Source organism: Girardinichthys multiradiatus, chromosome 13 (assembly GCF_021462225.1).
Source record: "Girardinichthys multiradiatus isolate DD_20200921_A chromosome 13, DD_fGirMul_XY1, whole genome shotgun sequence".
NCBI lineage: Eukaryota > Metazoa > Chordata > Actinopteri > Cyprinodontiformes > Goodeidae > Girardinichthys > Girardinichthys multiradiatus.
In genome coordinates, this window is record NC_061806.1 from 5,778,000 (window position 1) to 5,795,131 (window position 17,132).

The 17,132-nt window shown below is 39.9% G+C and overlaps 1 protein-coding gene across 1 annotated transcript; it reads left to right on the forward strand.

Annotated features, from left to right (window-relative positions):
• The first annotated feature begins 8,560 nt into the window (after positions 1-8,560).
• Positions 8,561-14,473, forward strand: LOC124878782 (protein S100-A14-like). The gene is made up of 3 exons (XM_047382886.1): positions 8,561-8,715; positions 12,105-12,236; positions 14,148-14,473. Exons 1-3 carry the CDS (start codon positions 8,707-8,709, stop codon positions 14,313-14,315), a joined length of 309 nt encoding a protein of 102 aa, XP_047238842.1. The 5' UTR covers positions 8,561-8,706; the 3' UTR covers positions 14,316-14,473.
• Positions 14,474-17,132: the final 2,659 nt, after the last annotated feature.

Here is a 17,132-nt window from a genome sequence, read left to right on the forward strand (position 1 = left end):
GATCAAATCTACCTTTCAACACTCTCTTATCCTCCACCAGCAGGCTCTGCTCCTCTGTTCACTTCGGTTTTCTCCACCTTTTTTTCTGTTTTGGTTTGGTCATTTTACCAAACTAAACCTCATTATACAAGAAGATCACAGTAAAATGCAGAGTTTCAATATTAATATGAAATTAATTAATGTGTAATAGATGCAGTATGAAAACGACCAGCATGGTGAGTAAACATAAGCAAATCAAAATAAGAATGGGCATGTAAATAAGCTACGTTTAAACATTTTGATGCTGTGTGACTATTTAATTTTGCTAAGTCATTGTCATGATTTAAACATTTCTGAAACCAATGTAAATTCTATCATCGGTTCATTTCACTCCATTGATTACTAGGAGCGCATTTGTTTGTTTTATTTTGTTTTGTTTGTTTTTTGCGACAACCAATCCCAGCTCTAATGCTAGGTTTATACTTGACGCGTTGAACAGAGTGCGAGGGTGTGCGCTCCAGCAGTGACGTAATCCTGCCATCCCCGCCGCAGCACGAGGGCATGCGCGTCGGGCTCCATTCAGAATGAATGAACATTAAGTTCAAAAATTTCACGCACAAATAAGTCACTTCTTCATGGACAGAAGGATGAGAATTACATAACAGAAAAACAATAAAGAAAAAAGGCAAGAGAAATATGATTAACTAAGTAAGACAGTATGCATCAACAAGTTTTTTTATAGCTTTTTTATTGTTAAGAGTCTGAAATTTTAACTAGGTACAGTTTTAGATCCTTTACCGAAAGGTCAGAAAGCTTCTACCTTTTCATTGTTTTACTCTTATGAATTTGAAACTTTGCAAGAAACAACCACTTCGAAAGAAATGTTTTTGATAGAGCACACAGCCATTTCTGGTTTTACAAGAAGCGCTTCTTCTCTCTTCTACTACATTTCCACTGGTTATCTAGCATACTGCCCCTTGTGTTTTCTGAGAATACTGCAGCAACGTCAGCTACCTCAAGTATAAACGTCCACAGTGTGTGTTCTGTGGGATACCCCGAAGTGCGACTATAACTGACCCTTTAGAAGACGGCGTCACACCTAGCAACAGGGTCAACCAAGCCTCCACACTAAGATAGGAATTTCTGTCATCTACTCGCTCAGAGTCGTTCTAACAGAATCACTCTTAAGCTTTGCCAGAATTTTTAGGCTATGTTAGGAGCTCTCTGAGATGACTGAGAATCTTTGTGAATACTGGCCCTGGTGTGAGCACATCGGCACCCACAGAGAGGCGGAGACTGCCTTGGCAGCAAGAAGCCACTTTTATCGAAGACAACCAGCAACAGACTGAAATTCTACAGAAAGAGCAAGGATTGACAGCAGAACGTTGGTGCAATGTTGTTTTCCGTCGTAAATTCTTTTGCTCAACTTTAGTTGCATTTTATCCAGAGACAAACAAATAAAAGGTTTTGAGCTGTGCCAGCAATAATGCATCTAAATACAATCCAAAGAAGTAGGTCTACTCACACATCTGCCCAAATACAGGGGTTGGACAATGAAACTGAAACACCTGGTTTTAGACCACAAGAATTTATTAGTATGGTGTAGGGCCTTCTTTTGCGGCCAATACAGCGTCAATTTGTCTTGGGAATGACATATACAATAGTCCACATAGAGTGAAATATTTCAAGCCTTCATTTCTTGCAGTTTTTCATAATTATGGTTTACAGAGAATGACAATCTAAAATTCAGCATTTTAGGAAATTATATTACACAAGATTATTAAAAAAAGATATGTTAAACAGAAATGTATGACATCACCGACCCCCTCCTGGACCCCCTGCAGTTTGCCTACAGAGCCAACAGGTCTGTAGATGATGCAGTCAACCTAGCCCTTCACTTCATCCTCCGGCACCTGGACTCCACAGGAACCTACGCCAGGATCCTGTTTGTGGATTTCAGCTCTGCCTTCAACACCATCGTCCCAGCTCTGCTCCAGGAGAAGCTCTCCCAGCTGAGTGTGCCCGACTCCACCTGCAGGTGGATCACTGACTTCCTGTCTGACAGGAAGCAGCGCGTGAGGCTGGGGAAGCATGTCTCTGACTCCCTGACCATCAGCACCGGTTCCCCCCAAGGCTGTGTTCTCTCTCCTCTGCTCTTCTCCCTGTACACCAACAGCTGCACCTCCAGTCACCAGTCTGTCAAGCTTCTGAAGTTTGCGGACGACACCACCCTGATCGGACTCATCTCTGATGGTGACGAGTCCGCGTACAGATGGGAAGTGGACCATCTGTTGGACTGGTGCAGCCAGAACAGCCTTGAGCTCAACGCTCTAAAGACAGTGGAGATGGTTGTGAACTTCAGGCAGAACCCAGCCCCACCTGCCCCCATCACCCTCTGTGACTCCACAATTGACACTGTGGAATCTTTCCGCTTCCTGGGAACCATCATCTCCCAGGATCTCAAGTGGGAGCCAAACATCAGCTCCCTCATCAAGAAAGCCCAGCAGAGGATGTTCTTCCTGCGGCAGCTGAAGAAATTCAACCTGCCAAAGACTATGATGGTGCACTTCTACACAGCCATCATTGAGTCCATCCTCACCTCCTCCATCACCATCTGGTACGCCGCTGCTACAGCCAAGGATAAGGGCAGGCTGCAGCGTGTCATTCGGTCTGCTGAGAAGGTGATTGGCTGCAGTCTACTGTCGCTCCAGGAACTGTACACCTCCAGGACCCTGAAGCGGGCAGGGAAGATTCTGGCTGATCCCTCCCACCCCGGTCACAGACTCTTTGAGACTCTCCCCTCTGGCAGGAGGCTGCGGTCCATCCGGACCAAAACCTCACGCCACAAGAACAGTTTTTTCCCATCTGCCACCAGCCTGGTTAACAAAGCCCGGAAACCACACTGACACTCTCCCTTTCCCCCACACCCCCCCTTTTTTTGCTGACAGGACACTTGTAACCTGTAACTATGCGTTACATTAACGCTCAGCTTGGACTCTCTTATACTGGACTCATCTTATACTGCTCTATATTTACTCTCACTCACTTAAAACTGTGCACTTATATTTATATTATATTGTAGATATGTTTGTACTGTTTAACTTGTACTGTATTGCACCGACTACGCCAAAACAAATTCCTTGTATGTCCAAAAACGTACTTGGCAATAAAGCTTTTCTGATTCTGATTCTGATTCTGATGTTAACTTCTACCCATTCAATACTTAGTTGGGCTTCCTCCTGCATGAATTACTGCATCATTGCGGCATGGCGACAATCAGCCGGTGGTTTTGGAAGCCCAGGTTGCTTTGATAGCAGCCTTCACGTCATCTGCATTGTTGGTTCTGGGGTCTCTCATGTTTCTCTTGATAATACTCCATAACTTCTCTATGGGGTTTAGATCAGGGCAGTATGCTGGACCAGTTTTTGGTACCTTTGGCAGTGTGGGCCGGTACCATTGTCCTGCTGGAAAATAAAATCAGCATGTCCATAAAGCTTTTCAGCAAAAGGAAGCATGCAGTGCCCAGAAAACACAATGGAACAGCACCAGCAGATCACATGGAACCCCAAATCATCTCTGACTGCAGAAATGTCACACTGGACTTTAAGCAACATGGATTCTGTATCACTCCACTCTTCCTCCAGACTCTGGGACCCTAATTACCAAATTAAATGCAAACTTTACTTATCTGAAGGAGGACTTTGGACCACCAAGCAACAGTCCAGTTCTTTTTCTCTGTAGCCCAAATAAGACACCTTTGGCGCCTCTGGTTCAGAAGTGCATTGATACAAGGAATGCAACATTTATAGTCCATGTGTAGGATTCGTCTGTGGGTTGGGGCTCTTGATATGCTGACTCCAGCCCCAGTCCACTCCTTAAAAAGCTTCCCCAAGTCCTCAAATGGGTTTTTCTTAAGAATCCTCTAAAGGCTTTGGTTGTTCCTGTTGCTGGTGAAGTCTATTCCAACCCCACTTTTTCCTCACACTCAACTTTCTAGGAATTTGTGGGGATACAGCACGCTGAACAACCAGCTTCTTTAGCAATGATTTTTTTAAGGCTTACCTTCATTGTGGAGGAAGTCAGTGACATCTGTCTAGTCAGCAGTCTTCCCTATGATTGTGTACCTATTGACCCAGTGGTTTAGGAAACATTTGCAGGTGTTTTCAGTTACTTTCCTGATCACGGTGGGACACCCTAATCTTCCAGTATTTAACTTTTTCACAATATTTATAATTTTCTGAGATCGTCAGCCATAACAATATTAAAGGCTTGAAATATGTCACTCTGTGTAAACACAGACTACGCCAAAACAAATTCCTTGTATGTCCAAAAACGTACTTGGCAATAAAGCTTTTCTGATTCTGATTCTGATTCTGATTCTAAAACTATAAAGAATCTTTAATATATGAGTTTTACTTTCTAAAATAAGTGACAAAATATAATAAATGTTTTCATGGTATTCCATTCAGTTTGATAACAGCATTGAAACATGCTTTACACTAAAAAATATTTTCTCACTTGCCTCAACACACAAACTAATAACATCAAATGCTTAATACTAAGGCATTGACCAACCTTCTGCAGCTCTGGGAAGGCTTTCTGCAAGGCTGACATTCTCTGCTCCAGTTAATCCAAAGGTGCATCCCATTGATGTATATGCAAAAGGCTGATCATTTGGGGAGCTTACAGATTTACTGATAAAAGATCATATTGCGTGAGGAGGGGAGAACTAGACTGCTCAGAAAGTCTGACTTACATTGAGCAAAGCTATTGATATTTGCAGAGTTAATAAAACTATACAGTCATCTGACATTCCTACAAGAGGAAAATGATATGGCACTAAATAGCCTTAGCAGTAAAGTAAGCTAAATGAAAAGCCCAAAGAAGACAATGTTTGAAAAAAAGGGACTGTAGTAAATGCAGATACAAGCATGAGCCTCGTAGATGTCCTGCCTATGTTCAAAAGTGCAAAGTGTGCTCACGAAATGTGTCAAACGTACAAACAAAGTGAAGGCTTCTACAAAAGGTAAAGTTGTGTCAACTAAATAGCAAAAAATGTTTGTTGGTGTCTCGCCTGCTGGTGAGCCATGACCGTCACATCTGAACCTCATCCCCCTGATCTGCAGCAGCTGCTATATAAGGATGGCTCCTCCTCCTGCAGATTGTCCTGTAACCCTATGTGGTAACACCTTCAGGCCATTCATTTAACTTCAAGTCAAGTCTGACTAGATAGCTTACCTGTGTGCTTTCTCCCTCGTCCAGTTATTCTGCCTGCCTGATCTGCACCAGTCTCAATCTGAACCCAACAGCCCCCAACCCGGCTGATTTGGATTTCCTGGCTTTGACCTTCCACCTGTCTGACCCTGAGAACTTGAACCTTCCTGCCTGTTACTTTGGATTACTCGGACCTGACCATCGCCTGTCTGACCAAGAGAGACTTATCAATAAAGTTAAATTGTCTGTGCTTATTGGTTGGTCTGAGTGACAGTTGGAGCTCTTTAGTACAAGATTAATTGAAATGAACTGTTCTGCCTATTTCAACATTAATTAAAATAATCCAAAATAATTTGCCTTTGCAGAAGTCCAGCTTTAATTTACAGACATATTTTTACCACAAGATGGTGCCATTGGGCACGGTAAAGCTGAAATGTCAGCACAAAAGCAAAGTACATAAGTTGGCATTACAGTTAATAGAAGCTAACTTACAGGTGTCATGGAGGGAGATTCATGTTAACAGATGGAACCGATAAAGAGAATCTACAAAATGGATGCTGAAGAAGAAACAGATTTCCTGAAAAAGTACCAATGTGAGTTTGAGGGTTTTGGGAAACATCACATTTAGATTGATCCAGCAGTTACCCCAGTAGTACATCCACCCAGGAACGTAACCTTAACGCTCAAAAGCCTAAATCAAACCTGAGTTGGAAAGAATGGAGGTACTTGGTGTGGCTGAAAAACAAACAGAGCCTACTGACTGGGTTAAGAGTATGGTTTCAGTACAAAACACAAACAAAAAGATAAGAATTTGCATCGATTCCCCGGACCTTTACAAAGCCACTTCCCACTTCAAACAGTGGAAGAAGTCATGGCAGAGATGCCAAATGCAAATATCTTTTCAGTACTGGACCTAAACCATGGATTTTGGCAAATTCAACTAGATGAGGAGTGTTCTATGTTGTACACATTTAACACACCCTTTGAAAGATACAAATTCCAAAAGCTTACTGTTGGAATTTTATCAGCACCTGAAGTGTTTTTGAAATGCATTGCTCAGAGACTTGAGGATCTCAACGGAGTCATGAATGTCATGGATGATATTCTGGTATGTGGCCAACACAGAAAACAACATTACAAAAGGTTGAGACAGTTCTTAGATGCAACGGAACGATATGATGAGCTACAAAAAGCCAAAAAGTTGTTCAGAATGTAATGTCTAAACAGAACAGACTCCAGCCGCACTGTGCTTTACATCATTGTATCCAACACTCCCATTCCATAAAGCTGGCAATCCATTGCTCTTCAGCTAATCTGAAGACCACATGAAGTTTAGAGCTCTGTAGCTACTGACTCTACAGAAGGTTGGTGACGTCTGTGCTCCTCAGCATCCACTGCTCCCACTCCCACTTGCTGTTTTTCCCAGTTAATTTCACTTTGTTATAAAACTACTAACAGCTGACTGTGGAATATTTAGAAGCAGAAAGATTTTCTGAATAGACTTATTGCACTAGTGGCTTCCTATCATGGTACCTTGCTGGGATTCACTGAGATTATTCACTCACAAATGTTTGCCACATTCAGCCGTGATGTAGACACACGGTAAGGGCTGGTTTTCTGTATCTTTCTGTTATGTTCAATGTTCTTAAAATTTTTACAAATGATTAAATATTAGTGCTGTAAATTCTTTACATCTATCAAGCATTCAGTTTGTAAATATATGATTTAACAATGTTTAATTTGTAACAGCAGTGCCTATTTCATATTGGTAATCATAATCCTACCCAAGCATTGTTATTGGAATTGGAACTGGTATTCTCATTTGTTGTCTGTGGTGTCCATCAGAGAACAATAAGGCTGATAGGTTATTTAACTTGTGTTAGGAATTACTGTTGGAACTTTGTAAAAGTAAAGAATGTTATAAAAATAAAAGGTTATATGAGACTGAACTAGTTTAGCGACAGCACTAACACTAAAGCGACAACACATCTTAGCCGTTGTTGTCATGGAAAAGGTTTGCATGTAAATATGGATTTTTTAATTTCAATAATATCTTATGTCTCAATCACAAACCAATTCTTATTTTTGGTTTCTTTTTAACTTTGAACTTAAAACTTAATAATTGGATACAATTTTACAAACATGTTGTGTAGGTACAATTTAAATTCTTTGGAATTTAATTTAAATCTCTTTAAGTTGTTAAACTCTCACATTTTCCACTCAGAAATATGTAATAAAACCCATCCAAGTAAAATGTATTCAAATGGTTACAGGTATTTTATTGGTTACAGCCTGACAGTTTGTTTTATGTGTGGACTTTAATATATGTAGTGCTTCTCAAGCGGCTCAATGTGAATCATTGTGTGAATCAGACATCCCACCTTTAAACTGGCAGATCTTTGCCCTCACTCCTGAAACACACCCCACCCTATCTGCAGTTTGTGGAACATCCGTCTTTTGCAGTAAAACTTTTTCGGCCACTATAGGGACAAAAGGTTGCCGTTTTACAAGATTTCAGCTATGCAGCCATCAGTGGTCGTTGCTGTCAGTATCCTCCACTTTGAGTCATTCCATACGTTGTAGCAGAAGTGTGCTCTAGACTGCAGTCAGACAGAATCCTTAAACATACCTTTAATCCCTGTTATCTGTCCACATCACTAAAGCTGTTTTTAAATCATAAAAGTCGGGCGGTCATTAGGACAACATCCAGCATGTTATTAGTTGCACCTTTTCATGAACTCCTACATTTGGTCAGGGTGATGAGTTCTTAGTGTTGAGTCCTGGTCTACATATTTCTCGGTGTAAACTGTGATCATAGATGAGGCAGGCAGAGGGCCATCACATTGACCCACATTTGTGTTGCTAAATTCCTTTTCAACAAATAATTTGACTCCTCATTAAACCTAAAAGTCAGGCTTTCCACCTGTTCGTACAAAGACCTGACTCTGAGTGACGTGTGTGTGTAAGAAAAGCAGACAGAAAGAATGTGGTCTTGCCAGTTTCCTTCTCTAGTACTAAGTTTTCTGTCTCAGCCTGTCTCTGGCTCCATTTTTCTGAGAAAGCCTCTCTAGAAGCACATCTTTTTAGGCAGTAGTTGGAATGAATTTGGTCCTATTATAAAGCTGACCAAGACGTATTATAAGTCACAAAGTTAGAAGTTAAAACTCTAGAGAAGGGAAATGCCAGCCTAAAATTGCAGGCCGTTAGTGTGTAAAAAAAATAATAAGGCTTCACTAAAGACTTCCAGATGTGGAATGAGTCATCTGTTGACTGTGAGGTGTGCCTGAGATAAATCCTGAAACAGATCTCTGAGGTTACCTTTCAGCACGCTGATGCATGAGAACATGATCGATTAGACGGAGGGTGTATGTGGCTGCCTGTAATGTTTCAGTGTGGTTAACTCCCAGCTCCTCCTACCTCCAGAGGGAGGTTCCAGGAGATCTGGCAACTAGAGACAGAGGCAGAGTTTTACTCACAGTAGACTGTAACAGGAAGGTGCTCCGTACAGCCGACATGTCTGCGGTAAGGAACTGACTGTTTGATCATTGCCTTTTAGTACAAACAGCATCAAGGTGTTGCTGTTTCTATTCTGTGTCCATCAGAGCGTTTACTGTTAGCTGCTGGACGAGTTAACTTCATCAAAGCTACTCGGCACTTTGTCAGATTAACCCGCTGAAAATAGAAGCAGAATTGGTTGTAGGCGGTCGGGTCTATTGGAGTTTTTAAAGTTCGGAGGCTCAGCCCAACTTGACAAAGTTTCTTTCTGAACCTTTGTTGCAAGTTGAAACTTTCCAGATGTGTGTGTGTGTGTGTGTGTGTGTGTGTGTGTGTGTGTGTGTGTGTAGTCAGCGGCCCCTCCCTGAGAAGAGGCGACGCAGCGTCAGGCGCTCCTGTCAGGCTAGCAGTGCGTCACAAGGCGATCCAGGCAAATATTCTTCAGTAATGTGGCTGTGGTGCTGTCCAGGCATGGTGGGAACTTTAGGAATATTTAATGCTCAGTCGATCCTGAAGCAGGACGTGAATCTAAGTGAGCTCTTTACTAACCCGGCTGTGGATCCCGCAGGCCTTCAGCGAACATGACGCAGCGCAGCTCCTTCCTTCTCAGGGCGTTTTTCATGCAGTTTTACATTAATGACTTTTACATTAATTCATAATAGTTCAAGGACAAAATCTGAAGATCTTTGGTTTAAACATATTTCTTATCCCCGCTGAAACCTATTTTTTACTAGTAGCTGCTCGGTCGGCAGTTACACCCTGGAGCTTAAAATAACTCATAGAAAACGCAGAATGTAAGATTGCAAACTTTATTAAACAGTTTTTAATATAAACTTCAAGATAACTTTTCTGATGTCTGAATCCTTAAAGCACAGAGGTGCACTGGTGCATTGTTGCAGTCAGCACTGAGCTCAATTAAGGTGTGGTAGACACGTAAACTAAATCCATTGTTTGGCTAAAATGATTCACTTAAAATGTTCAAAAACAACAGGAACAGGAAAAGAAAAGGAATATTTTGAACTCAAACGTGATTTAAGTCTTTTTGTAAAACACGAAGCTTTTTAAAAATGTCAAGCTTTGCCACGAAAGACACGAAACGCCTAAAATAAAACAAAGACGTGTGAATTTTGTTGTCGTTCAAGTTCTTTACTCTGTTTAAGAAACGATCAAGTTTTTGCAGAAAATTGTAAGATATAGAATATGAAAATGAAAAAGGAAAGTAGTTTGATGTTAAACTAATGAAAGACAGAATATCGAACCAAAAGCAATTATTGACCCATTGTGTGCTCTTTTTAGCTCAGATTGTATTTTTAATTATTGTTTTGCTTATCTTGTAACTGTACAATAAATAAAAATGTAATTAATTCGTTTCTACTGTTCCTTAGCTTGACATAAGATGTTTTTGTCTTCAGTTATGCTATATACACCTGGTCTATCAGGATAAAAAAAAAATCATTTCATTTTGGTCACTAAATGAAACTAGTGACCCATCAGGGCTTTCAATGTATTCAAAAAGTAAAATAAACTCTACACTATCGTTAGTTCAATAAATAATATATTATAAACTGTTAATATACCTGGTAGTTCTTTAGTTGTGTTGGCCAAAAGATTGATCAGAATTTAGTTTACTGTAGCTGTTCTGTTGTTTTATGGGTAATGAAACTAATTGATGGTGTGACTTTAAATAGACAAACTGATCAGCCAGTTGTTTGGATCAGGCTTTTTCTTCACTAGTGCAGATGGCTTCTTTTCATGTAAGCTTGATCAGAGACTTTCAGCAGAAAATACTGACAGCAGGTGGATATTGTATCATCACAGATTAATACTGACAATAGTAAACTGACATAAAACTAGCATAAAAGTTCACCAAATAACTGGAGTTTCCGCAACACTGGTTTGGTTAGGTAATGAAAGGTAAGAAACGACACTGGCTCAGCCTACTTTGGCTCAGGAGGATGTGGTGTTGGAAATGTTTGCTGTTTGGACCCAGGATGCTTCATGGAATAGGAAAGGCTTTGAGACTCTTAATGGTTTAGTTAAAGCTAGACTAAAACAGGAGGTGTCCTATAGGCAACAATTACTGTAAAACATTTAAAACTAAAACCTTGTCTTTTCAGATTAAACTGTGTTCTAAACTACCATAAACATCAGTACAATACAATTCTTCAAGGAATATCTATGGTCTTTCTTTAACCCCAGATCTTTCCATCCATCCATCCATTGTCTTCCACTTATCTAAGATCGGGTCATTGGAGTACCAAGTCCAGGACTATAACCCGTAAATCCCTCTCCCCAGGGACACTTTCCAGCTTCTCCTGAGGGAGTCCAAGGGGGTTCCCAGACAAGAAGGACTATATAGTCCTTTCAGCCTGTGTTTTAGGCACGTCACCCATGGGTCTCCCACAGTGAGACCTACACAGAAAACATGACATGGTTGCCTGAACCACTTCAACGGATCCTTTCAATGCAAAGCAGTGCTTTTTTCTACAAATATAAATCTTCTCTGCAGGAACAAACTTGCGTGATATTCTAAGACACTCATTCATCTATAGCTATTGAAAAATGAAAGCACACCTCCTTGCATTTTGAGACTTTTCATGGTATTCAGCCCGTATCAACGGGTTACATGGGTGTATTTCATTTTTCACAAGCATCTGTGGTGTGATTTTTTGTATGCAAAGTTAGATTTCAATCATTTTAGATCAGCTTTTTAAGATGGTCAAGATGGTAAAATTAAAAACAAGGTAGCATTAAACCATTGTTATTGCATTCAAGATTAGGTTCAAGCCTAGCGTTAGTGGTTATGGCTAGCAAAAACAGTGCAGCTAAAATCTCTAATTGATAAGAAATGACTGAAGTTGTCTAACCAGCTAAATGCACATGTATTCACAGAATGCAGCCAAACATCGGATTATGTTGACACTCACTTTCCTGGAATGTTTATGACATTCCAAACAAGTCGTCGTGTTTTTTCACCGTCTCTGCTTCAGGGGTTTCTGCTCTTCCTCGTGTGTCTAACAGGAGTGCTAAATGATAGAAGTAGATCTTTAGCAGCAGCTGCTAAAGATATACAGACATGATAGGATTTAATGTTTACTCATGCCCTTGGAAACGGTTGTCAGCAAAAACAGCCTTGAAATGGCCTGTTTAGTAAACTTGATTAGCAAGTGGTTTTAGTGGGATTATTCTGATAATGAGAGACAAAGAATATGCTGATTATGTGCAACACTGTGACAAATGTTACAAAAAGGAAAAAAAACTATCGGATTTAAAGTTACTTTTGGGGTTTTGAGTAAAGAACTGACCCTGTTACTGTAAAGTTTCCTCATTTTGTCTGTTCAGTGGGCTGTTATGTTAGAGGTTTTTGTTAAGGCTTCAGACAATTAACCTATCATTTCGTCTGTTTCTGTGTTTAGTATACTGACCTGGAGAAGGCAATTGATACACTGGTCACCCAGTTCCACTCGGCTTCGGCGGACAACAGTCCAACACTGAAAACAGATGAATTCAAAGGTCTTTTGTCCTCCCAGATGCCTAACATGGTGAAGGTAAAACTGCCATTAGAGTGCATGTGCCCCTCCCTGATCCAAGTGTGCTGTTGACTGTAGTACCTGGGTGTGTCAACCCGCCTCACCTCACTCAGCTCAAACAAAGGCGATCAAGAACATGCTCAGCAGAGTCAGGCAGGCACCAGGAAACAGAAACATTGAAGACATACATACACTCTCTTGTGTTTACCTGAAGTTTACTACTTGAATGTCTAAATGAAACTTCATAGAAAATGTAGTCTATTTAATGTTTTATTATATGTCAAATTGTAACAATCCTGAGGTGTTTGTGTCTTGATTTTTCTGTTGTGTAAAGAAATGGTTAACATTTCTTTGCTGTTTATTTTGTTCTTCAGGTCTTGCTTTCTTACGTTCGTTTCTCCGTGCTCATTGTTGCTAGGTGTTTTCCTTGTTTGTTCGTTCTTTTGTGTTTTAGTGTTCTTTATTTGTCTAAAGTTATTTTCCTGTTAGATTTCTGGTAGATACGTCCCTGAATTCTTTGTCTTTCGGCTCTGCTCTCATTAAATAGTCCCTCTCCTTTAGCTGCTCTGTCTTCTCTCTGCTTCAGCTGCTCCTTGTTTCATCTGATTAACTCTTCTAGTTCGTTTCTCATTTCCTTCCCTGCCTCATTATAAATACTAACTGCTTCTCACTGTTCACTGCTGAATTCCTCTGCTTGCCTGTCTGTTTCCATGTCTTCATCTGTGTCATGTCTCTTCTTCCTGTGCAAGACCATTTTTAAATGTTCTCTTTCTTTTATTTTATTAAAATACTCATCTTTACATCTGTTTTTTTCTCTGGGTTTGAGTCCTTACAAAATGGACAAAACAAGACCCAAATACACTATATTTCCAGAAGTATTTGGTCCTACCACCAAATCAATGAATTCTGGTGTTCCAATCCCTTCCAGTTTTGGTTTTCTTATCTATAAACACACTCCTAAATCTTGAGGAAAATGTTTACAGAATAGTTAAAGTTACTGTTGCTGGCAACGGTGGCTCCATCAACAAAATGGACCCTATAGATTAAGAATAGGGTGTCATCAAAGTTCCTGTACATGTAGAACTAGACAGACAGATATATATGAATATCATTCCATCTGTTGAAACCTGACATTTGGAGGAACAGGGACACTATGGTTTAGTTTATAGGTGCATATCAATAAATTTGATTATTGAAAAGTATTCTAATTTATTTAATTACAGGAAACAGTTTTCAAGAAAGGATGTACTTCCACCAGTAATGTATAGGTAGATGGTACATGACAAAGACAAAGAAGAAGGCCAGAACCCAGCATTTGTCATCAGAACTCTATAGAAATATTCTCTCTGCTCCTACTGGTTTATAGATTATCCCCGGTCTCCCAGGTCAAAGACCCATACAGCAAGATTTATAGATACTGGCAACAATAACGTTTTCTTAATAAATGTATTTCTTATTGGTGTGTTGACAGGAAATTCATACTAGATATCAGAAACCAACACAAGTGATCCACACAGAGAAAGAAATCCACACAAATTAGTGTACAAATTTAATTTGTGTTTGATAAGGTGGAATGACACAGGACGGAAGTATTGGACACATGAAAGAATGTGAAATAAGCATAGAAAGACAATACACCAGCTATCCTGCTCCCAGCAAATCATTATCAGCTGATTTAGTCCTAATTGATGGCCAGCAAAAATTGTTCTTATTTCCAAGATGTTGTGCAAGAAGCATGTAATGATGGGGAAAGCAAAGTGCTCTACCCACCTTGTGTTCCTTGCACTATCAGGAGAGTCAAGAGAATAATCAGAAAGCCGAGAACCATTCACAAAGAATGACTGAAGAGACCCAGAATCTGCAGGTTAATTTGCTTAAAAGAAAATAAAAAGTAGCAAACTAAATCGTTATTTTGTTCTGTTCACACAGGGGCTCAACACAGAACAAGGACTGGGGGAGATCCTGCAAAAGATTGGTGTAGGAGATGGAGAGGGCGTCTCTTTCAAACACTTCTGGAGCTTAATTGAGTCAGCAGCCTCCAGCCAGCATAATATCCTCAGCCGGTCGGGTTCATCATGCAGCTGCATCCTCCTGTGAAGGGCAGGCTCTCAGCTCGTCAGCAAGCTTTCAGTCTGGAGTTCAAAAGTGCATTTTAAGCAGTATAACAAATATTCAACATTATTTCCACCACAACAAATTATGTCCAACCCTTATCATAGAAGAAGTTAGTAATAAAATCATGTAATCTTTTTGTACTAATGATCACATCTCTGTCTCATCTGACATGAAATGAAACCATATTTTATTACCCCCAGATTTTTACAAACTGAAGATGAGAAAAAGTTGTGTGCATTTGCCCAGCCATATCTTGCTTGATATTACCACGGACAGATAACAGGCTAATGTAATTTTTTTAAATAAAAAAACATTTAAAAAAAATCTAGACTCTTTGTGTATTTTTGCATTGTTTTATCACAAATGTCCAAATATCTAACCACACAGAGTGACATTCTTGTTTGTTCAAAAATAATATTTTAGTTCAACATCCTGTTAATACACAGTTCATTCATTGTAATTACCTTTTGACACCTGTATGAAAATTAATAAATTTTTTGGAATCCTCTGCTGTCCAGTTAGTAGATTTAAACACATTGGTTTAGTTGCGTGTAAGAAAGAGCAGGAAGTTTGTATTTTTCAGGCCTTTCTGGATCATTAACATGGTCTGTTGCTCATTGGCTAGTAGTCAATATATGTAACATGTTTCCTGTAGCTGAAGAGAGGGTTAAATCTGATATAACTGAACATGGAACCAGACTGATGTCACAATTTAAAAACTGGATTTTGAAATAACCACAGTGAGGTTAAACATTTTGTGGTAGAACCAGCAAAGGCCTTCTCTGTGGCCACACCCCTTCTTGAATGGGTGCCAGGGGCATTCCCCATGGGTATTTTTATTCTCACAGTGTGCAGTCCCTGTGACAAAATAAGACCAAAAAATGTAGCAAATATTTTCAGTTCTACTCCTTCAACCTTTTAGTTTAGCTGTTGCAAGTTGAAACTTCCTTCACATGCCAGAGTTTTACCAGGTTTGAAGTCTAGAGCAGCTCATCTTGCATAAATGTGAAAAAGTTGAAAAATGTATTTAAAAAGGTTCCTCTTTTCAAAAACAGTGTCTCTTATTCCCTGGACCGGTTAGAGTCTTAATGCTCAATTCAGATTTTTTTTCCAAAATCCAATTTCTTTGTGTGTGTGTGGTCATTCAAAATATTATCTAATGCAACCGCCATCAGACTTCAGTCTGAACGGTTTAAAACCCCAAAGCGACCCGCATGCACAGAAGGAGAATGTAGACGTCAAACAGCAGCACACTGTTTACTGAAATAATAATGGATGCTGGTGTCTCTGTGTTATTAAGTTGTTGAGCAATGGAAGTTGACATTATGACCATATCATGACAAGATGAAGAAAGGTACGAAAAAGAGATCACAACTATTAGTAATGGCCTTCAATGGATCAGTGACTGCTAAGTCTGTGTGGATGTGTAGTTGGAGCCAGGATGATGACTTAAAAGTTGGATGAAATGAGACAGGACTGCAGACGCTTTGGAAATGATAAGATATGTATCCGATTTAGTACCCCATATGTAGGTAGCACAATTGGGTTGTTTTTGGAGAAGATCAGAACTGTGTTGTTCTGACTACCATGAAGATGTCGGATATGGGCCACATTTGCCTGTAGTGTGAACATAGCCATATTTGATCAATGTCCTCTCCATACAGGTGGGCTCACACTCCTGTAGACTCACTCTGTTCAGCCTCTGCTTGTTGTACCAGGAGTGGTCAGAGCATTTGTCATCTAGAGCTCTGAACGGCAGACAGAAGGCTGACCTCTGACCCTCCGTCTCCACTCCCCAGCATTGTTTTCTCTCTGTCCTGTAAATACTTGGCTCTAGCATTGAAAACTCCAGCAGGAAAGCTAGTAGTGGTTGCATCTTTTAAATGACCACATTGGTGGTTCATAACACACTCTTCGGATTGTCAAACTGATTTTAATATCAGACAAAGTTAACCTGTGAATACAAAAACATGCTTTTCTAAAGACATTCAAAAAGGGTTAAAAAATGAGAAACAAAGTCATCATCTAAGGGGTTACAAAGCCATATCTAATGCACGACAGTGCCATTATTCACAAAAGAAAATATGAAACAGTACTGAACCTCCCAGGAGTGTCCAATTTACCAGAATTATCCAAGAGTGCAGCAAGAAGTCATCTATGAGGTAATAAAAGAACCAAGAACATCTAAAGCTGTGGTGGTGGTAGTGTGATGGTCTGTGGCTGCTTTGCTTCCTCTGGACCTGCACAACTTTCAGTAATTTATGGAACCATTAATTCTACTGTTCAGCAGAAAACCCTGAAACAGAATGTCTGATGTTGTGCTCAAGCACACTTGATTTAAGTTGCAGGAATATGACCCAAAGCACATCAGCAAATCCACCTCTGTTTAAAAAAAATAAATAAAAGGTTTTGAAGTGGCCTAGTCAAATCCAACTGAGATGCTTAAACAGACCATTCATGATCAACAACCCTCCAATGTGGTTGAATTGAAACAATTCTGCCAGGAGACTCATTGAGAGGTATAGCTAGAGACTTATTGAAGCTGTTGCCACAGTGGGTGGGACAACTGGCTATTAGGTTTAGGGGAGCAAACTGTTTTTACTCATCGTTTTAGATAGCTTCTCTTCCTTAATATATTAAATCATTTGAAAACCATTTTATTTTTTATTGGAATTTGCTCAGCTTATCTTTGTTGGACTTTAAAACCAGCAAAAGCAAAGGGGCAAATACACTATAAATTCCTGTCTATGGAAGAGCTGCACACTATATTTTTGCATTTCTAAAAGGAATGTTATGATA

What these genes read in the sequence shown, in the direction of transcription:
- LOC124878782 (XM_047382886.1), top strand. An exon ending in AGATGCCTAACATGGTGAAG is followed by an intron (nt 12,237 to 14,147) that starts GTAAAACTGCCA and finishes CTGTTCACACAG; the next exon opens with GGGCTCAACACAGAACAAGG.